General features: G+C 40.0%; 2 protein-coding genes across 5 annotated transcripts in view; one reads left to right on the plus strand and one right to left on the minus strand.

Moving 5' to 3' along the window:
- ATG2B (autophagy related 2B) overlaps positions 1–22,057 on the minus strand; it is a 67,503-nt gene extending 45,446 nt beyond the window's left edge. For 2 of the 4 annotated variants that reach the window (XM_019642481.1, XM_019642479.1), the window contains exons 1-11: positions 21,387–22,057; positions 14,094–14,256; positions 11,979–12,131; positions 11,427–11,529; positions 9,989–10,151; positions 9,043–9,222; positions 5,152–5,248; positions 3,715–3,900; positions 2,597–2,751; positions 2,396–2,504; positions 1,433–1,694 (exon numbers count right to left, since the gene is read on the minus strand). In XM_019642481.1, coding sequence (XP_019498026.1) covers positions 1,433–1,694; positions 2,396–2,504; positions 2,597–2,751; positions 3,715–3,900; positions 5,152–5,248; positions 9,043–9,222; positions 9,989–10,151; positions 11,427–11,529; positions 11,979–12,131; positions 14,094–14,256; positions 21,387–21,548 — 1,733 coding nt within the window. In that variant the 5' untranslated portion in view covers positions 21,549–22,057. The remainder of the gene's footprint in view (positions 1–1,432; positions 1,695–2,395; positions 2,505–2,596; positions 2,752–3,714; positions 3,901–5,151; positions 5,249–9,042; positions 9,223–9,988; positions 10,152–11,426; positions 11,530–11,978; positions 12,132–14,093; positions 14,257–21,386) is intronic. The other 2 variants (XM_019642480.1, XM_019642482.1) reach the window with 2 other exon arrangements.
- Positions 22,058–22,151: 94 nt separating this feature from the next.
- LOC109382734 (adenylate kinase 7) overlaps positions 22,152–22,882 on the plus strand; it is an 83,825-nt gene continuing 83,094 nt past the window's right edge. The window contains exon 1 of the mRNA XM_019642456.1: positions 22,152–22,210. The gene's annotated coding sequence lies outside the window, so the exon portion shown is untranslated. The remainder of the gene's footprint in view (positions 22,211–22,882) is intronic.

Here is a 22,882-nt window from a genome sequence, read left to right on the forward strand (position 1 = left end):
GAACAAAACAGCAACTTGTCTGTTCCCCTTCCCCCAATTCCCCAGCACTGTTCCCATCCCTCAATTCCCCAATAAAATCTTTAAAAAAAAAAAGAGTACTCATTTACTTCTAGATTAAACAGTGTGTCAAAGAATAGTACACAAGTGTTTTTAAAGTGTAACAATTACCTTCCTAGTCTGACAAATTCAACTTGTCAGTAATTAATATACTGAAGGATATTAACCAGAAAGATTTCTTCAAATTTCCCATTCCCTGACATAAGATAAATAAACTGGTTCTATTGACAGGAAATTACCCAGGACTGTTCTATTTATTTCCTAATATCTACTGCCATTCCTTCTTCCATTGCAATGGATAAAATCTTTCAAACCTATAAAATATATTGGGTTGTTGGAAATGTCATGACGTATTTTTTCTGTTTTTCATTGCAAAAATGCGTCATGACTTTTCCGACAACCCAATATGTAATAGTTTCTTAAAATTATTTAAAAGCATCATACAATATTTTTCAAACTTCAGTCAGTGGAATTCAAATGAAGGCCTACCTCCAGTTTCTATTGCTTTTGTTATACTCCCTACTGACAGATACTTGGAACCTTGTCAAAACTGGGACGAAAAAAAAACTTTTGCAGTTCGATTATAAATACTGTGGTCCTAACCTGCAGAATTTCTTTTGCTAGGTATAAAAACTACTTTGCATATTAATTTTAATGCTTCAAAACAGTTAAAGTTAAATTAAAAGCCCAAAATATTTTCTAAAAATATTAATGTGTCTAAATCATTGTACAAAATAACGTGTGACTCGAGAATTTATAGGTCACTTTCATGTTAAAATAAATAGCAACTGCCCATTAGCCCTATTATATTTAATTATCTCATCTATTAGGACTCAACCCATGAAGAGATCATTGGCTATTTGGACAGCTTTGATTTTTTAAGTAGCAAGTGAAAATATAGCATTCAAGCTCAGATCAGCCTTGGTATCACCTCCCCATGGCCAGTGGCATACAGGTCATTTTCAAGTTCCTTCTCATAAGTTCATTCTACTTTCGGCACCACTGCCATCTCTGCTAAGTCAGTAACAATAAGAACTATTTTTTATTGTAATGGTGTCGGGGGGAGGGACGGAAGGGGTGATGGCAAAATGTGGTCCAAGAAACCTGATAGGAGCAGGACAAGGAGCTAAAGAAAAAATGATTTCCAAATTCCAGGTTATCTAGATCTGACATCTAAATGTTTCACACTCCAAATAACCTGAATGAAAAATTCTATGATAAACATCTTTGTAGCACTGGAAGAAAACCTCACTCATTCCACTCATTTACAAATAAAATGTGAATTAGATAAACAAATGAAGATAGGTAGATAGATGGATGCAAAGTCCACATTTGAATCTTTTTCAAGGATCATTAATAAATAAAAAAGGTTTACCTAAGGTGATCATGTGAGCAAGCTTCTGCAAATACTGTACGGAAAGACTTAAAATCATCTGTTGAAAATGTTGATGGATCAATCTTTTCTATACAAGAAAAGAAAGCTGTCGCCAGAGGTGTCAATGGATTTAGGTTCAACGACGTTTCAGGTGGAGATAACGGATCAATGTGAAGCACAGAGACGGAGAAGGTTCCCACAGCAAGTCTAAAAATAAGTTCAGGCCTGGACTCATCCACTGAGGCAGATCTAGATGGGAGAGCTGAAACACGTGTGATAAAATTAGATACAGAAAATTTAATACTTAAAAACAATCCATTATATTAAAATTATAAAACATTTACTCATGTATTAGTTTTCAAAAAAGGGTGATCACACAACAGTTTGAAGGTGTCAAACAAGTAAAGTAAAATTTCTGCATTTCATACCTAGGGTCCTTGGTACGTGAAGTACAAAAGAGTATGCTACAATAGGAAATGTGTGAAAAAAGCTGTGCATTAATAAAACTGTGTTGGAAAAGTCAGAGATTAACAACAAACTGCTCACCAAATTTTCCTGCAAGCCTTCTGTCTATTTCAATTAAATTTTGCAGAGAAGAAACCTAAGGTTCTCTTTCAAGGAAAGTGTAAAAAGTGAAACAAAAATCAAATGGTTGATTGAGATTCCTAAACTACAATAATAACGTGAAACTTATAGTGTACTTTTTACTAAAAATATTTAAGTACTTAAATACCCAAAGAATACAGTGAATGGGCAACTATACTAAAATGCTTCACAGTAAATTGTTTAACCATATTTCATTTCTTTCTAAACTTTGTTAAATAGCATAGATATACATACATAGATATAGATATATATAGGTATAGATACAGATGAAGGAAAAGAAAAGAAATAGTGGAATGCCATTTTTAATTCTTAAAAATTCCAGTGGGAACCATCAACAAATGTCTTATTTCCACTTACCAGTCTTCTGTAAAGATGCTGGGTGAACTAGGCTATTAGGTGGCAATGCTGACCCTCTTACTGGCTGTTCTTTATGATGATCAAGGAAATCTCCCCATGTTGGCTGAAGCTGTAAAATAATTTTTTTAAAGCACATGAATAAAGTACAGAATTTTAGAAGGAGCTTTCCAAGCACAGAACAAAACTTGAATAATACTTTACCACAGTAGCACTTAATGGAGATCCTGCAGGGGTATTTGTATATGTGCTAGTTAACGATAACTCAAGGTCCATGTGTGGGGGGTCCCCGAGGGGTGGAAGAGAAGAGAGACTGTGGGACATGTCCATATCAGCCATGGAGAAGAAAACTTCTTCTTCTAGGGAGAATTAAACTTTGTCAATTGTATTATAATTCCACAAATTCATATATTTAAATTAATATGCAATACAATATTCTTCCTTCAGATTATCTCAGACATAACAGTGATACCCTAAATTTTATGTTACATCCAAAGGGGTAATTTATTTGGATCTAAGATATAAATGACACAGTAAAAACTCAACTGGATATAGGTTAACAAAAGGTTATAATAGCCTACTGGTGAACTTTTTAAAAAAAGATATGATATGTAGTATTGGTATATTTTTTTAAGTGTCATGTTACAATTTAGAAGTTAAAATCTAGGTTTTAAAATAGTATAAATATCTTGCAACTGCTGGTTTCATATGGATACAGCTATTTCTTTTTAAAAAAGAGCTGAATATATTATTTAGAATTTTATTTACATTTCGTTTCCTTCTTTCTAGAGGTTGTTTTACCTTCATGCAAATGGAGTTTGCTATGGTCAAAATTTCTTGACTTTAGTTTTCTATTTAGTTTAACATTCCATACTTAAATTGATTCTTATTATTTAGTGTATTAGTACTCATACATTCTGAAACACCTGTGAATGCAAAGTAAATGGGTAAAGATATTTACATATAATTGATAGATAAAGGTTCCTAGGTAAAGGAATCTCTTATAAATCATTGTGAGCACATAAGGATTCGACAAAATGAAGAATTACCCTCTATTTCTAGTGTAAATCTACATTTTTGTAAATTGACTTTCCTTAAAATAAATGATTTATAAAACAAATTATACAATCAAAAAAGGTTACTGTAGTGCACGTGTGCCAATGCATCACCGTGATGCTATGGTTAGATTAACTTAGAAATTTAAACCTTACAGTCTGGCTGTTTTGCTCTTTCATTGCTAATTCCATCTCACAGTGGCCAAAATCAAGTACTGAGCACTATGATAATGTATGATTCTGGTGTCTGCTTTTTGAGTTGCTTACCACGGCTAGAAGGTGTACGAGCCGTTTCTGTCTCATAAAAGCTTTGCTCTGAAGATACACCCACACAGAGGGAATCTTTTCTCAAATAATACCGGTTTAATTCCATCTGAATTCGATATTCTTCTTCCTGCTGCATGGGTCGATTTTTTCTATCTTTATTAGCTAACCCTATTTTGCTAGAATTTTCTATAAGTATACAAAAGGAAAGCAAAACAGTAATTAAATTTGTAATTAATCATTTCTCTTCCAAAGCCCACTTATCCAATACCAACGGCAACATTTTTGTACACAAGACAAATCATGATTTATAAAACAAATTACACAATCAAAAAAGAATACTGTAGCACACGTGTACCAATGCATCATTGTAACGCTGTAGTTAGATCAACTTAAAAATTTAAAACTTCTCAGAGTATGGATTTGTTTCTTCTTTCATTACTAACTCCATTTCACAGTGGCCTTAATAATACCACAGCAACTTAATTCCTCAGTCGGTGCCAAACCACCACTATTTAATACAAATCAGATATCTAAGCAATAGCTTTAAGCATCTAGCTAGGAATCACAAAATCTTATGACAGATAAGTCGTTAAAAACATAATGTGTGCTACTTACTGTGTTCAAGAATTTTACTTTCTCAGTTGTAGGAAGAACTATCCCCAACCAAGGAAATAAGTCAGACAATTTTGAAAGAATTAAGAATGCAACACAAATAATCTGCATGCTAATTTGTGCCACGTTAAAACATTCTGGGGCTGGCTGAGTGGCGCGTTGGTTAAGAGCTGGCTTGGGACGCCAGAGGGCCCTGGTTCGGAGCCCACATATGAGGGCTAGTGACACTGCCCTCTACAGCTAAGATGCTGAACAACAGCTCAACCTGGAGCTGGGCTGCCGTGGGTCGCCGGCGATGGCGTAGGCTGCAGCCCCTGCTGCAGTGGCTTGCCATGGGCTACCGTGTATAGCCAGCAGCCAGTGTGAGCGGCTCTCAGAAGCCGGCAACTGATTTGCCTCGCCTGGGAAGAGCGCAATGATGGTGCCAACTTGGGCCAGTGAAGCAACGTCCTCCACAACTAGACTGAAGAACAAAAGGACAGCAACTTGTCTGTTCCCCTTCCCCCAATTCCCCAATAAAAATCTTTAAAAAAAAAAATAAATAAAATTTTTTTAAAATAATAAATAAAAAAATAAAAATAAAAAATTCTGAAAGATCCAATCAAATTTAATTATTGGGTTGTCAGAAAAGGCATGACGCATTTTTTCTGTTTTTCTTTGCAAAAATGCATCATGACTTTTCCGACAACCCAATATTTACAATTCTTATTTATAATACATCTTTAATTTCACACATTCCTCTATAATAGTTTCCTATGTGTATGTTATGTATTTTAACTAGCAATGTTAAAGAATTAAAAATAATAACAACAGAGATATACTTGCCTGGTCCAGCAATAGCTGCTAACATATCCAAAAGCAAGTGTACCTGCCTTGGAGACAGGAATAGATGAATAGAGTCTATCTGTCCATCAATATCCAACTTCAAAACAAAACAAAACAAAAAAAATTCAGGATGAACAGTTCATAATCTCATCACCACAAATCCCGGTATATTTTAATACACTGAGATGAATGCTGATTATTTAGCCTTGGATTCCTTCACCTAAGATTCTCTCTACTAATTCACACAATCTAAATGAAAAGACTTAAAGGCTGCCAAATTGTTGTTCTAATACAGAAAATCCTGCTTAGAAATTCCATGTTGGCAAGTCCAATGTCATACTTTTTGTCTGTTTAAGCTTTCTGTATATTTAAGGTATTTTAGGTGGACTTAAGACAGTGTTCGAGAAAGAAGATTAAGACAGCAGTATTCATTCCCACCATGATTTCAAAAGACTGGCATCACAACCCTTACAGCTTGATTCAAACCATGAGCAAATAAAAGTTGGCTCCATAAGCCTGCCCATGGAGAGCACTCCCTCGCAGAGCACACAAGGCCCTTCTCTACCAAGTGTGCCTCCCCAACGCCCACTGTGTAGCACACAGTCCCTCTCGGCTGGGCATGGCGTGTCAGCCACAGCAGAAATGCCAACCGAGGCGGGTGCTCATGTGGACTTCCCTCCTCTTCTCCAGCTCTCTGTCCATTTTTTCCTTCTAAAAAGAGACTCTCATCCTGCTTCCTGTGGAGCAAAGTCTGACAGAACAATTACTCTAGTCTCTACATCACATTCTAAAAAGTTGAATATGCCCGCCTTATGTTTCATGCAACTCCTCTTAGTTGTAATGCTAACACTGACTCCTATTACAAATCTAAAATAATTCAATTAATAAAATACATTTTATTTGGGAAAATGTCATGTTCCCCAGAAGGAAAATAAATTTCTTCTGATTCTAAAAACAAACAGCAAAATAAATTACATAGTGATTTTGGGAAATTTCCATGATCTAACAAAGAATGTGATACATTCTCCAATCATCATCATCACCACCTTTTTTGAGTATTGGGGAACTATGCTAGGGGCTTTTATTATATTTCCTCTCATTCTTTGTACTGTTCCTGCTTTACAGATGAGGAAACAGGCTGACAAAGACTAAGTGATTTGTACAAGGTTGTCTAACAGATCCAGAGCCAGGACTTTAACCTGGGCTGACCCAGGTGGAAAGTCCTCATTCCTTTCACGGTGTGGCTCTCCATCTGTCCATAGAGGTGTGGACGAAAAAAGGGGCTCCACAGAAAGTAACCTCACAGGGTGATGTGACCACATATTCCTAACTGGGCAGGTCATGGTGGAGAGTGACGCCCCAGGCATATAACTCCGTTAGTAAAAGGTTTATCTTTGCCTTCAGCAAGGCTGTCCACGTTCTCATGCATATATCTAGGTTAACACAACTTTGAAATAAGGTACCCACCCTCAAGAGAGCACAAAATCTTAACTATCCTGTAATTCAATCCCTGCCTTGCTTCCTCCCATCTCCAAGTAATCTTCCTTACATTCCCTCCTTAATTTCAAATGCATAAAAAACTCATTCTCTGAAGCATCTGACATCTTGCTTTCCAGCAACTGCTGTCTGTTTTGGCTCAAATAAATGCTTGTAAAACTTCTTTATAGGTTTGGGTGTTTCTTACGTCACCAGAGGACTTGGTTTAATGGCTCCTTACTGACTGCTGACATCCCAGGGCATGAACAAGCAAGGAGTTAAGGCTGGGGACAGTGGAAAGAAAAATCTCTTTCTGATTATATGCCAAATTTAAAAATTATTTTTTAATTTCTTAGCATTGAAAATATAATATCTGACACTTATTAGAATGATCAAGAGTTTAATTTCTAATTTTCAGAGAAATATTTCATTATTAGTACATTCTAACTTTGGCATACAAAGTATGTAATAAAAAATACAATGTAACAAAATAAATTTAAAACTCAATGTAACATGGTAATTGAAACAAAATGTCTGTAAATTCAATACAGGCAGTCCCCTATTTTCATATATAATGCATTCCTGAAAACATGCTAAATTTGAATATGTAAAATACCAAAATTACACACTATTTGAGGTGGGTACTAATCTCTGACAACTATTGGGTCGTTGGGAAACTCATGACGTATTTTTCTATGTTTTTCAATGCAAAAATGCGTCATGACTTTCCCAAAGACCCAATAAAAAGAACATGAAACCCTTCATGACATTTTGAACCCACAGTTGAAAGACTTAAGTCTAATGAACATCATAAAGAAACTAAAGCTCTGACATTTTGAGCACTTAATTAACGTCATCTTTGGCTATACTGTGTTAAGTTTATGCGATCTATGTTCTCAATGCTAATATTTAGAACTTTTATTTTTCCATTTAGTATTCCTTTTTATTAAATAAGAACAAAATATACTCAAATACTCAAGTTATTACATAAAAATTAACATATAGGCAAGGATAGTATTAAGAGTATCTCCAAATATTAAACACTAGCTGGTGGACAATGACAACATGAAATAGTTTCCAACGTTCTTTTGTCCCCTAATACACAGATGTCCAAAAGTAACATCTAAAAGGCATTTATGCAAATCAATACATAACATGTAAAAGTTTCGGTATGCACAAAGATCAAATACACAAATGTTGAGAACTATCTGCAATTAATCAAAGCGAACCATAAAGGTTATTGCTATGGCTCTTCCCTCTTGGAGGAAAACAAATGCATTCCCCAGAGGCATAGGAGTGCTTGTTTCCCAAGGATGTCACCAGGCAGGGGATTCCCTGTAGTGTTTACACATACCTATGGCTGTCTGCTCCACTAACAATCCCATCCTGTTATTTTACAAAGAGGCTTAAGACCTGGTGGCAGGATTTTGCACCATCTGAGGAAGGACAGGGCAATAAAAGGGAAGAGGGGACATCAATAGTAGGAATGCTGTCATTCCTTCTCCTCTGTTTCCAGTCAGGTGTTCAATCCAAGGCCGGACTTCTGGGGACCCTTCAGTTCTCTGCAAACCTTTCTATGTACATTCACATGTACTCAAGGGCTCCCTCTCCCATGTTCCCATGGCAATTTCCATCCCTCGTATTATATCTTTTATTAAAAGGCAAAGATTGAATTCCACTCATCTCTGCATCTACGCCAAGAGATGGCCCGGGCCTGGCATACAGCAGTCACTCGAACACCTAAAGCTGGGCACACCAGTGAGCACACCAAGCAGAAAGTCTCGATCCTTCACAATTTCAACTACATTTGACAGAGTTTACAGGGAAGATTCACTTTCAAAGTCTGAAAATAGCACTTGACAAATACATTTGTTACTGACTGATTAATGTACATTTCCTGATTCTCCAACAGACTGTTCAATAGTCTTTCCTAAGAAATAAGTACAGTTGTCCTTACAGTGTTCTTGGAAAGCTGAGACAACATGGAAAAAAATCTCCTTTCATCAATATCATACAACTATAAAAATGGTCATTCTGTTCACAATACACATAAGGTGGATATATTTTACATATAAACACCTTCAGTCAACTTCTTGCTTTCTAAATGTCTCCTCCTTTAAATTTTTTTATTTTATGATGCTAGAAAGAGGTTCTTTAACAGTAAATTCCTAGTAATCGGAACTGATGAATGGTTTGAGCGCTGAAGTGGAGAAGTGAGTGTCGGAGGCAACTCTAACCCCAAAAGCATTTTGTGACCTAAGCGCACAGGCACCAGCTCAGAGCAAAGTGCCAGCTCCAGGACAGTGGGCACCGCAGCTACAGGACAGTCTACAGGAGCCATCAGTGGGTCACCATGTGGATTAAAGAATCCTTATCGTTTTGGTTTCCACTACAGGAAATAAAACAAGCACTGACCTTAGCTCCAGGAAGCACTTCATTCTGTTTCAGCGTGAGACTCAGCTCCAACCTCCCCATCAGCCCTCCAATCTGCACTGGGTCAGAGGGCGCCGCCTCTGGTAAAGTCCTAGCTAGCTGTGGGTGTGGCTCACAGACGATTCTGGGATTCCAGCTAGGTGACAGCTTTGGCTCAGTTTCCTACAACAATAATGCAACACAAATAAAGTGCTTTACTGAAAATAAATCCAAATGCAAAATACAGATTTCAGCTTAAGAAGGCTAAAATATTTGACATGCAGAACTGTATTACATTACAACAGATAAACCAGTATCTTACAGTGTGAAAGCACAGCAGTAGGTCAGCATAGTACCTTGGTAATAAAATCAAATAATGGAAAAGGACTTTATGAAAAAAAGGCGCAGTATCTGTTCAAATTACAGCAATAAGAAACCTTGATAGACATTGTATAAGTAAGATCATCTGATTTGTAAAATAACATAAAAGGTAAATTAGAGAATGACTGATTTTGATATATAACAGAATTCTCTGCTCTTGGAAGGAATTAACAAAGAGGTCCTTAATTACAAAGCTTTTTTAGACACAATTTGTAAGATAAATTTTCAGCAATACATTCACTATGTAAGACAAATGTGAACACTGCTTGATTTCCTGTGTTTACTATATATGGACATTAGATGTTAATATACCATTTTCCCCCCAAGACAGAGTACCCAATGTTTCTCTACCAAATTAATACACAGTAAAAAGGAAAGGCATTAATTATAAATACAAATGTTTTAAAATCTCTGAAATATACATCCCCATTACTGAATATTTGTGTTAACATCCAGATCAGATGGAAACTCATTAACACTTATATATCCTAGCAAAATTTAATAGCTCTCATTAAAACCTTTTAAAAATCTATGATTGAGTTTTGGGTTTTTGTTTTGTTTTTCTTACCACTGGTGCAGTTGAACACACTGGGGAAGATTTTGCTGATGCAGAAAACTCATCCCAGAAGAGAGACACTCCAGAGAGCTGAAGTAACTTGTGAGCAAATGCTGTAGGCTGATGTACATTAATTCCTGAGGATTCATCAGCAGTTTCATCACAGTAGACAGTTCTGAAAGTAAAAAACAAAAAACATAAAACTACAAAAACTGACCTGCAGTTCTAAGAAAGGCACATAGCTTTTTAAGATAAAGGGATTGTTTTCAAGTGTTAGCACTCCTTTGAATATGTCTGGAATGTGGGTCCGTATTAACATATAAATATTTTCATGAAGAGACCTTAACCCCAGCAAAGATTACTTTATGAGGTTCCTAAATTGGGGTTGGGGGGGTGCAGGGAGGGGGAACAGTAACTCCCTAAATTAGCTTCCAGGAAAATAATTGCTACAATCCCTCACAAACACCTCTGGGTAACAGTGAGACAGCATTTGATTCCAAGTCACAGGTCAGTCGTAACTGACATTTCTTGAGTTCTTATTCTACAAATCTTATGACTAATCCTCAGTTTAAACAAAATAAAATAGTTCTAAATGCATGACTTTGTCAATATTTTTTAACAATCCACTTAAGGTAATGCACCCTAATTTCAAATATCTGTTAACAAAAACTGTTTCACTCATAGCTATGTTTTGTGAAAGACAGAAACCACAACATATCTGCTTAAAATTTGGCAAAGGTCCCCCAAGTACAAGCATCGTTGCTGCACAGTGTACATATATTCTACTTGTTTCTGTTGGCTGATCGTATGGCATATGACATAGGTGAACAGTTACTACCTCAAATCAACACTCGTGTGAGTATGGAAGTCAACCCCTGTCTGAGAGCTGCTTATAGGTGCTCCAATGGGCATACACAGAAATCTAAAAGTGATGTGTTTATATCTTATTGGGTAAATCGCTATTGCACATATTGACCTTAAAATACCCTTAAAGAATCCTCTAAGAAAATGATGGTCTCAGCCTTTCTCGCTAAAACAGCACTTGGACAGAAAACAGCAAAGCACAGAAGCCTCTTATGTTAATGAGACAGACCTAAATAGTATATTGCTTATGTGAAAAAACTGAAGCTCTCCAACAAGAGTGCCTTAAATTTAGTAGCAATCAAATTTTCATTGTTTTGATTTGATATTAACTATAGTAGAATCATTTGCTTTGAATTCAACACAGTATTATGTAAAATTATATTCCACTGGTACTTTAAATTTTCAATAATGGGATTAGACCATAACTTGGTGAGCAGTACTTTACTCTGAAATTATGCAATATATCAATTTAATATCATCACTTCTCATCTCCAAAAGCATCCTGAAATCTAATGTAAGAGTTAGATTTTATTATTCATAAAGGAAAAGAATAGGGTCATTTGTTTTCAGATATAGGAAGTCTTACCTTTCTATTCGAATTTCAAGTGCAGTTCCAGTTTTGGAATTTTCTGGCACATGTTCAATTCTCAAGACAGTGTCTATAAAAGTGACTTTTACTCTTCTTAGTACTAGAGTGAACAGGTAACCATCAACGTAAGAGACCATATGTATACTAAATGAAAACTTCGAATGAAAGAATACTAAATTCGTTTAATAAAAACTTACAAAATGAAATTGAATTGAATTCTTTTCCTTAAAAATCCCCAAATCTCGAGTTGTGTAATAAATACTTTGCCCTTGTTACATCTCAACAGACACTGGGGCAGTGACTAACACTACCGTTGACTTCTAATCCCTTCATTATACAAGCATCATAAAATAAACAAAGGAGAAACCAAGGTACAAAAGAACATGTAATTAAATTGAATACAATGTTTAAAATAACCTCAATTCTAAAGTTCTGAAGTGAGAGCAGTTCATTTAAAAATCACTCCAATGGCTTTTCTTTATACAAGGCTTACTACATAAAGGTACTAAATAAAATCTAAAAATTTTAAAATACTCAGTTATACCAAACCTGTTTCAATGGTTTCAGCAAACTTTTCAAGTCCTTCGAAAGGCTGAGATCCTTCTCCTTGTTCGTCTGTTAGTTTCTGGCTAAGGCATTCTTTTGCCAACTGCATACTGCTGGTCATGAAACTTGACCAATACATAGGCTCAGAACCAGTTGCTGCAGAAAATATAGATTAATCCTAAATAATTTCTCATAGTTACAACAAAGTCATTTCTTAAAATAACACATTTGAAATAAATTCTTACTCTTCCATGAGATATTTTACATCCAGTGTTACCCAAGGAAAAATATTCTATTGTAGAAATTACCCTTGAGATTTAAGCATCACCTTATAAGGACTGAGAAGGAGAGAAAAAAAGATCACAGAAAAAGTCCAGAGACATGTGCTCTCATTACATGATATAGACCTGCCAAATATTAATTCATGTATTCATTCAATAAGGATTTAATGGGTATTTTATACACACAGTGCTGTTCAAAATACTGTACAGCAGGGGTTGACAAACTTTCTGTAAAGGATCAGATGGAAATAGCTTAGGCTTTTGGGGCCATATGGTCTCTATCATGACTACTCAAATCTTTCACTCTAGTACAAAAGCAGCAAAGGAGAATAAATAAATGAATGAGCATGGTGGTGTTCCAATACAAATTTATTTACAAAAACAGGTGACAGATCAGATTTGGCCTGCTGGCCTCAGCTGATCCTGCTATAGAGGACAGAAAAATAATTATTAATTCTACCCTCGGAAAGCCTCAATATAGAATAAATGAGATAAGGTTAAGAAGAATTAGCAGGCAACTATTAAGTGTCAACAGAAAACATTATGACAGCTAAAAGCTGAATTCTTGTAGCTGAGCGAATTAATGGGAAACCTGGTAGAGGCAGGAGTTGCCTGGGGTGTAGGGGTTAGCATAAGTGTGGGAAAAACAAAAGCGCATCCTTGGAAGAAACACATAACCTGAAACATGCTTTCCACACCTTCCCTCATGCGAGAATTCTACCACACTCCCTCATAATATTCAAAACAAACTGACCGAGATTAGTAGACTTACTGCCTTCCAAAAAGGAATTTAAAGCCCTTCTAATAAGAGTATTTTTAAAGTAAGGAGAAAATATTTCACTTTCCACAGGAAAGTATTATTATATCTACTCATCATGGTTAAAAGATAAAATATTCTTATTAAATACCAGATTACTAAAGAGGATTTCCATGTACAGATTACCAATTTTCAAAATACAGGCACTATAATTCTACTAAGCTTAATTTACACTTTGGTGTTTCAGACAGCACTTAAGATTATAATTCTTGAAGTATATCTTTACAAACATCACTTGTCAATGAAAAAAAAAACTTAAATTCACAATTTAAGATGATTTACCATTGTGACTTTACTGGTTTATGAAATTCTCTCACTCTTCCCTTTGTAAATAATGCATAATCAGTGGGAGATATTCTGATACTGTCTAAATATTAATGCCCCTCAACAACCTTTCATGATATGGTATCAGCATTCATTGATGACTTTGATCTGTATCAATTTTTACTACAGTGGCTGATACATGGTGCATTCTATCATTTTTTTATGTGCATACGTAGGTATTCCACTGTAATGAAGAGCTTTCTCTTCTCCCTGTCCCCCTCATATAACTTATTTGTATCAATGTGGACTTACGGTGTTTTCGTTTAATTTAGTGTGTTATACTCTATTATTGTCATTATTCTTTATGATACTCAAGCTTTCCCAGATTTGGCCAATGGGGGCCCTTTGGAGCCCAATCCTGTGTCCTTTTAACATTTCTTCATCAATCTTTGATCACTTCCTTACTTTCTGGCACAATATTTTGAATCTTTAAACACAAAAGATAATTGGTAATAAACCAATCATCTGCATACTAAAGTTCCTGTGGGCAAATAGTGTAAATAAGGAGAGAAATAACTAACGCTAAAGGGTATAATCACCCTGCATAGACCCAAGTCCTATTATTTTAACTACTGAAAATCTCACAAATACAATGCAAAGTAGTTAAGTTAAATACTGAATTTAATGCAATTAGGTTACTTTCCCAATCTCTGAAAAATAAAAATGGAAACAAACAGAAACACATAACACACCTACCTAGGCGAGGTCTAGGTCGGAAGACCATTTCTAACCCTCTCACTTCCAGTGCACAATTATCCTGTAGCAAGGAGCCCCAAGGAACGGACAGAGAAATGGACTGGATGAATCCTTCAGTGACTTCTAAAGGTGCATCTGCTGACTCCAGGATCTCATTGAGACACTAAAGAGAAAAACCAAGTGCAATTTGAAATCACAAGAACTTAAAATTGTTACCTTATTCAAAGATGCTAAGCATGCTCATGTATGTGCCAGGCACTAGGGATCAAGGAAGCAGAGATCCAGTTAAAGATGATTCCTGGTCCTCACGGAGCTTACACGACAGCTTACCATGAGAGACACGTAAGTAAAGTGTGGTGAGGTGCAGGACAGAGGAAATGCACGGTGCTACTTGAGCGCGTAGAAGAACCTGACCTGAAGATTCAAGGCAGGCAGCTGAGGAAGTGCTATTTAAAGCTGATACCAGAAGGCTGAGGAGTTAACTAGGCAAAGTGTCCCAGGCAAAGACAAAGGCATGTGGAAAGAGTAAAAAAATCCCACAAAAAACAGAGGTCAGAGTGTAAGCACACATATTTGGCACACAAGAGGATCTGAAGTGAAGATGGAAAGCTGCTTTAGCTTTAGTGTAGTATGCCAGGGTGATGAGCGAGAGATAAGGCTACACAGATAAGGGAGAGTGGGATCCAAAGAGCCTTGTAATTCATGTCACAGTCTGAAACTTATCTCAAGAGCAATGTGAAACCACTGAAGATTTTAAGCAAGGGAGCCATGATGGGATTACAAGTTTTAGTGGGCCACTCCTGCTACCAGGGAGAGCATGTTTTAGAGGAAAGGTTATGTGTCAGAGCAGCCAGAGAAATTGGTTTGACAAGGAAAGTGACATTGAGAGCAGTTAGAAGCAGATGGATTCTTGTAATATATTAGGCAACAGAATGAACTGGCATCACGAGGGGTAAAGCAAAGAAGGAATGAAGAATGACTCCCAGGTGCTGGCTTGGGCAACTGCTCAGACAGTGGACCCGTTTACTGAGACAGGCGAACCTGGAGAGGCTGGTTAGGGGGAACATGGGGGGTTCAGTTCCAAAGAATACATTTGAGCACACATCTAGGTGGAGATGCCTAGGAGGCAGCTGGAAATTCAGGTCTAGAGCTCAGGAGAGCCATCTGGGCTGGAGATACAGAAGGACACTATAAACATAGAGGGTAAATGAAGCCACAGGGATGAGGAGAAACAGACTTAGGGAACTAAAATGACAAGAGGCCTAGGACAGAACTCTGATAAACACCAATATTTAACCCTCTGTCAGGTGTAAATGATCTCACAGATTCACTGCACACAAAGATGCCACTATGAAATACGTCTTTACTGTACTAAGTCACAAACACGACTGGCGATAGATTACGGTAGAGGAGGAAGATAGGGAAGTGATGAGTCACGATACTTAACTGTTAGATATTTGAAAATGTGTGTGCAGTGAATCTGTGAGATCAGTTGGGCCTGACAGAGGGTTAAGAAACACGTTAAGAAAGAGGAACCTGCAACATAAACTGTGAAAAAAAAAACACCCAGAGGTAAAAAGAAAATCAAGAAAGCTTCATGTCCCAGAAAACCATGGAAAGACACTAGGAAAGAGAAGAGTGGTCAAATGCAACGAAAAGCTAACAAGAAGCCAAAGATTTTTAAATGTCCACTGGATTTAGTGATATTTAGGGTACTGGTGATCCCACTGAGAGCGATTTCAGTGGAGGGGTAAGGTAAACCAGACTGTAACAGAAGGAAGACAGAATGGCTGTAAATACAGTTAGCAAAATACTTAAATGTATTTTTCGACAATGTACTTTTTCAATTAAAATAAATATTGATTAAATGCCAGTTTATACGTAAGGTACTTCCTGCATGCCATGTTGCATAAGGGTAGAGTCATAATTCTTTGTCTACAAGCCTAACACTAAATATTGAGATTTAGACTGGCTCATGTTTTATCAGATGTTATTACTTTAAAAGGCTTTCTTCATGCTAGCGTTTGTGTAATCCTATGGACTTTCTAAAGAATACACGGGCATGGATGGTTTTAAGGCACAAACACCCAGCTCCTGAATCTCTGAATATATCTTTCCTAAAACTGACCTTCCTGTGAGGAGTACTTACAGCAGGGGCTTCATGGTGGGTCTCCTTTCCCATATTCCTCTGTACAATCTACCTTCTCCCACTTTTTCCCTTCCTGAATTCTCCCTTATACACTGCCTGCTGTATAGTAATCTCCAGGCAGGGCCAGCAGTAAGTTTTCAGGTCTTTCTCTATTGTGTACGTAGTGTTGACATGACACTCAAAGAAATTTAAAGAGCTAAGTGATATTGCTAGAGCAAAATCCCTCCGATTCTCATTTACTTATTTACGACATCATTCTTTCTCAAACTTATAACTATTTTTAAAATTTAGAGTGAGATTTATGCTGAGTCTTATCAAATTCTAGTTGTAAGGATATTCATCTTTGGATGCGTGACCTAATAAGGGAAGAAGGAAAACAACCCATCCATATCATTAAGAAATGTAATTCCAAAAAGTTTCTATGTTTAATTATTCAAATGTATATTTACACGATTTTGACCAACTGTACACTTATAATTACAACACAATCCAGGGGAAAAATGTTAATAAAGTCTAATGATTATCTGAAAGAAATACTGATCAGTTAGGGTCAATATAAACCCAAAAACAGCCATTAACAAAACCACTAAAAAAATAAAAAAAAGTAAAGGAATCATTAAAGGAATTAAAATGTTACACTAAAAAATATTCACGTGCGCCGGCCGAGTGGCTCAGATGGTTAAGAGTTGGCTTAAGAGCGTGGGCTCTGAGCAACAGGGCCACCAGTTCAATTCCCACATGGGCCCGTGAGCTGCGCCCAAGCTGAGCTGCCACTGAGCTGCCAACAGGTGGCAGGATGGCTCAGCTGGTGAGAGCACATGCTCCTACAACAAAGTTGCCCACTGAACTCCTATATGGGATGTTGGGCTATGCCCACCCACAACTAACATTGAACACGGCACCTTGAGCTGAGTGGCTACGAGCTGCCACCAGGCGGCTGGATGGCGACTGGACTTGGAGCTGAGCTAGCTGCGCCCTCCACAACTAAGACTGAAGGACAACAACTTGGCTGTTTCCCTTTCCCACCATTTCCCTTCCCCAATTCCTTGATAAAAAATATATATTAAAAAAAAAACTAAATGAAAAAATGCTCAATCCCTTTACTACTGGTGTTTTACAAAATGCAGTCAAGGACCACGTGCATCATCAGAATTTCCTATGATGCTTCTTAAAAATGTAGATTCCTGGGCCAGCCGAGTAGCGCATTGGTTAAGAGCTGGCTTGGGACACCAGAGGGCCCTGGTTCAGATCCTACATATGAGGGCCTGTGACACTGCCCTCTACAACTAAGATGGTGAACAACAGCTCGACCTGGAGCTGGGCTGCCGTGAGGCGATGGCGACGGCGTAGGCTGCAGTGGGCTGCCGTAAGCTACCGTGAGTTGCCAACAGCCAGCATGAGCTGCCAAGAGCCGCTGTGAGCAGGCAACCGATCTGCCTCCGGGAAGACAGCAGTGATAATACCAACATGGGCCAGTGAAGTGACATCCTCCATAACTAGACTGAAGAACAAAAGGACAGCAACTTGTCTGTTCCCCTACCCCGATTCTCCAATGCTATTCCCCTCCCTAATTCCCAAAAAAAATCTTTAAAAAAATAAGCAAACAAAAATCCCCTACCTTGACTCCATGTCCCCTCTAGTCATCAACCTCATTTCTCTTTCTTTAGTCAAGGCAGCTATCTGCTCAAACCACAAAATAGTATCTGCCTTCTAACCCTCAGCTGCTCTGAAACTGCTCTTACCTGCCAATAAACTGACAAATGCAGTGAACAGTGTTCAATCCTTATCTTCCGTGAATTCTCATCTCTATCTATTTCCTGTGGTCACTTCTTTTTTTGAAATTCTAGCTTTCCTTAGCTTCTGTAACACTCTTCACACACTCTTTCTTCCAACCCTTTACCACTTAAAATGTTGATGTTCATCTAAGTTTCATCTTCAACCTTTTTAGTTTCTCAGCCTAATCTACAACTGTCCATGTGCTTTGCGCCATTCCAGAGTTTCAGTCACTATTGATACTCTGATAAGTCCCAAATCTTTATCTCCAACTCTTAACTCCAATACTATATAGCATTTTCAAAGGGAAAAGAACTCATGAACTTTTAAGACAGCTCATTCCAGTTGTGAAATATGTAATTCCAAACCCCTTCCCTCTACTGCTTCCTCCCACTACAAGCCCTTTTAAGTTACTAGTCTCCAAAGTGTACGAGGTGTGACCAAACAATACGGTGAATGTTTAATAAAAAAACTTTATTACAGTAAAAGACACACTACAGTAAAAGACACATGCCCCTCAAAATACTCCCCCTCGCATCATACACACTTATCCTATTGTTCTTGCCACTTTCTGAAGCAGTTCTGGAAGTCCTCTTTCATGAGTGTCTTCAGTCACGCTGTCATGGCTGCCTCGATGTCCTGAATCAATTCAAAACATTTTCCTTTCATGGTGATTTTGACTTTGGGGAAGAGCCAGAAGTCCCACGGTGCCAGATCCGGTGAATAAAGTAGATGAGGCCACACCGTAATATTTGTATTTGACAGAAGGTGACGTACCAGAAGCAATGTGTGACACTGTGTTGTCATGATGGAGGTTGAAGTAAAGACACTCACGAAAGAGGACTTCCAGAACTGCTTCAGAAAGTGGCAAGAACGATGGGATAAGTGTGTTCGAAGTGAGGGAGAGTATTTTGAGGGGGATTAATGGCAATGTGTCTTTTATTGTAATAAACTTTTTCATTTAAATATTCACCGCATTTTGTGATCACACCTTGTATATCCCAAAGAGAATAACAGATGATCCATAGGGATGTGAGTAGAAAACTAGACATTTGGTATAAAAACTTTCATTTTTAGATTTAGAAGTTGTACTAGTATTTAATATACAAATGGGCACTCAGACCCTACATCAGACTGGTAAAGCGAAGACGAGTAGTTCCACAATGGGAGGAGTTAGAAGAGCGGTGCCCTCAGCTGGATTTCCCATTTCAGCACCCTGAAGCTTACTTCTACATCACAACAGGCCTTTATTTAAGCGGTCGAATCTTTGCAAAGAGAAAGTGACAGTTACTTTCTGATTTCCTGTATTTTCTTATGGCCAAATATTTAAGTTGAATTTAAATATGAAAAGCAACTTTCTTCCACACAAAGATTAGAGTGCTAAATATGCCAACCATTCATGTGATGACAGATGGCTATTGGTAGTACATGCTACCTAGCAGGTATATTCTAAAAAACAAAACATACTTTATCTTTTCAAAATAAAGGTATCACTTTAATAATGATTAAGAAAGTAACTGCTTTTCAAAAGGTACTTGTCCTATGGGGAGAACGTTTTAAAAAATTGTATTTTGAAATGTTTCCATTGTTACATGATTTTGTTGCTGAAATAATGTCTATTAAAAACACTGTCTTTTTTTTAAGTCATTATCTACACGGTTACAAAAGATTTGAAAACACAGAAAATTACCCAAGTGAATCTAAAAGTCTGCTGAACAAAGAGCTTTTCAAAATGGGTTTTAAAGTTAACTTTTATATATAAAAAAAAATGCAGCACCTGCCAATTAATTAGCAAGCATAAGAAATTATTTAACTCCATTTGTAAAACGGAAATAACACTCACCTTATAGAGTTAATGTGAAAAGTCATTAATGAATAATCGGTACAAAGTCATGCGACCCACAGAAGGCAGTTAATAAATGCCCAACCCTCCTCCAAGACAGTCTCTTCAAACTGTACCAAAAGTATAGACTCATGGGTCACTGAATTTAAAAATATCTATCCCAATCCCAATCTTCTGGTAAGAGTTAGAGCAGCACAGGACCCTGACAGTGCCTGGCATAGAGTGGACACTCCATGAATGTTTACTGAACTCAGGTGAATTACTATGTCCAATATCAACTGGCTAACCGTGGTAACCTGGGTTAGCCTGGGATTGGCTCTTTCCACTCTACTATGTGCTCTCCCTAGCGTAAATCATCGACCTGATAGAATTATACGCTTATTCATGCTAGTGCCAGTTAATTTAAAGGTCGTAATAAGGTGTTGCCATAGCTTGAGCTTTTCAAGTTTCTGTGGCTAAGGAATTCATTACTCTGTTAAAATACTTTTACATAAAAGGAAAAAAACACAAACTTTTTACACAGCTTAAACTGAGGGGAAAAAAAGTTTCCTTTGTTGACGCATCTCTCATAGGAAACTCACCTATATTTATGATGCCCTAAGTGTAAACTGTGTTGGAATGTTTTTAGAATAGTGCAACTCTAGGATGGTACAGCCCACGCAAACTGTACACAGCAAAACTCTAGTGCAGTAAATAAAGGGTTGGGGGGGGGCGGGGAGAGAAAAGCCATTCCATTCTTGTCAAGCTCAAGGCTGAATATACTTCAAGTAAAATACTATATGCCCTGAACATACAAATGCAGGTGCAACTGTATGTGGCATGTGGGAATATACATGAAGCACCTGTAAGACACAACGAGTCAACTCACAGCCCCTGGGTGACAAGTAGAAAACAGGAGTTTAAATGTCTGAAAATTGCAGCTTCAGCGCTTTTACACCACCTGCGTTTACGATCTGTCACGTGCAACCAACAGGCATAACAAAACAGCACTACCAGGGCCACACAACCATTCACAGGCTGGCCTTGGAACGCGTCATTGAGCAAAACAAGGCAAGTCGGCCGGGGAGGACTTCCCCTAAGTTTCTTCCGGATGGCAAATGCTGTGCGGACACCACCACGGTGTGCAAGCAGCCAAGCCAAAACAAATAAAGGAACTAGGAATTCTGACTCCTCCTCATCCTTCACCTTTCCGGGGTGTCATCCCATGAAACAGGGTCTGCTTGCCACAGAACCCCGCGACCCCTCCTACCGGAAGGGGCAGCACGTGGTCACCTGCCTCCATAGACCCCAAGTCACTGACTCAACTGATTCCCACGGTGTAGACTCCACCGCCTCTGTTAAGTTTCTGGAGCACGTGATTTGGGGGCGCAAACTTGCCAGACACAGGTTAAACAAGACTTGAACACGTTTCTCTGAGCCCTGCCACTCCCAGAGACGGATGGAACGTCACGCATTTTGGATGACACTCGTTCAATTCTCCCTAAGGAGGACAGCGAGCCCTGCCCGGCGGGCCGCCGGCAGCTCTTACCCATTTGTCCAAGGGGACCTGGGCGAGGGACCCGGTGCCCTGATACAGGTCCAGGCTGAGCTGCTCCAGGCTCAGCTTCTCCTGCAGGAAATGGCCCAGGTACCTCTGCAGGAGGTACCGACAGGCCCTCTTCTTGATGGACTCTGAAAACGGCCAAGGCATGATGAGCGCTGGCAGCTGGGCCGGCGAGGGCTGCGGACGGCGGCGGCGGCTCCGGCCTCCCGGCCCAGGCTCCGGTTCCAGGCCGCTGCGGCGGCGGCGGCAAGGTTCCTGGCCGGCGTCCCCAGGCCGCGGAGGGGCCTAAGCCCGGGGTGGCCCCTCCATCCCTTCTCGGCACCGGGCGTCCCTCAGGGCGACCCCATCTCCTGCGCCGCGCCGCTCGCTCAAGGCCTGCCGGGGACAAGGGGCGGAGGAGTCCCGGTCGCCCCAGGCCCGAGGACTTCCGGAGGGGTTCTAGTCCTCACAGAGAGAGGGTGCCAGAGAGCGCGCGGGGAGGCGACGGGGCCTCGGGCAGGGCCTGGGGCAGGGGCTGAGGCGGACACCTCCACCACCGCCGCGAGACGAATTTGTTGTCATCCGCAGGCGCGCTCCCGGCTCTAGGGACGCTCTCGGCGCGTTCTCGAGGCCCGGACTCCCCGCGCGCGGCCTGCGCTGGCGGAAGTGACGTCACACTTGGGGCTGCAGGAGGCGGGAAGAAGGGCCCGGAAGCGAGCAGTTCCCGCTCCGAGGGGGCGGGGCGAGGGCGGGGAAGAGAGGGGGCGGCGCCGCAGGTCGGCTTCAGACGCCCTGGGAGGGAAGACCAAGAGGAAGCCGGGCGCGCGCAGGTGAGCGGCCGCGGGGCGGGCTGTGGGCGGGCGGGAGGGAGGACCGGCGGCCGCCCGGAGGGCTCCCGGGAGGGCGCGCCGGGGATCCTCCAAGCGGGACCCAGCGCGGTGGACCGGGCCATGAGGGGCGGCGGCAGAAGGGGCCCCGGGTGGGGCTGAGTTGAGTGTAGGGGCGGGTCCGGCCTGGGCCGCCCCGGTCGCCTCAGACCCAGACCCCGGAAACCGGCGCTCGGAGCGCCGCCGGCTCCACGGGGAGGGCTGCCGCCGCCGTCTCGCATCCCCGCCGCCCGCGAGTATTGACCGGTGCCCATTGTCAGCAAGTTCTTCGTCACCCGCCTCATTCAGGTATTGTTTCCAAAGCTTCATCGTCGCTACCGTTGGGCGGCGGGCAGCTTCCCGAGCGCTTTCTTCGTCCAGGGCGTGGGCTGCACCCGCGACCAGGAAACTTGAGTTTTCGAGGCGTTTGTGGGCAGCACTGCTGCTTCTCATCGGCGCTGAAGCCTCCCTTCCGTGCAGAAACCTGGGCGAAGTGCTCGCGCTGTTCTGGGCACCTGCGCCATCGTATTTCTCTGCCTCTGAGGAGGCAAGTCCTGCAGAGGCGAGGCTGGCTCTTCACTGAGTCACCCACGAAAGGGGTTCGGTGGCCCGGAAGCCAGGCGTCCTGGGTCACGG

Source organism: Hipposideros armiger, unplaced genomic scaffold (genome assembly GCF_001890085.2).
Source record: "Hipposideros armiger isolate ML-2016 unplaced genomic scaffold, ASM189008v1 scaffold_69, whole genome shotgun sequence".
Lineage (NCBI taxonomy): Eukaryota > Metazoa > Chordata > Mammalia > Chiroptera > Hipposideridae > Hipposideros > Hipposideros armiger.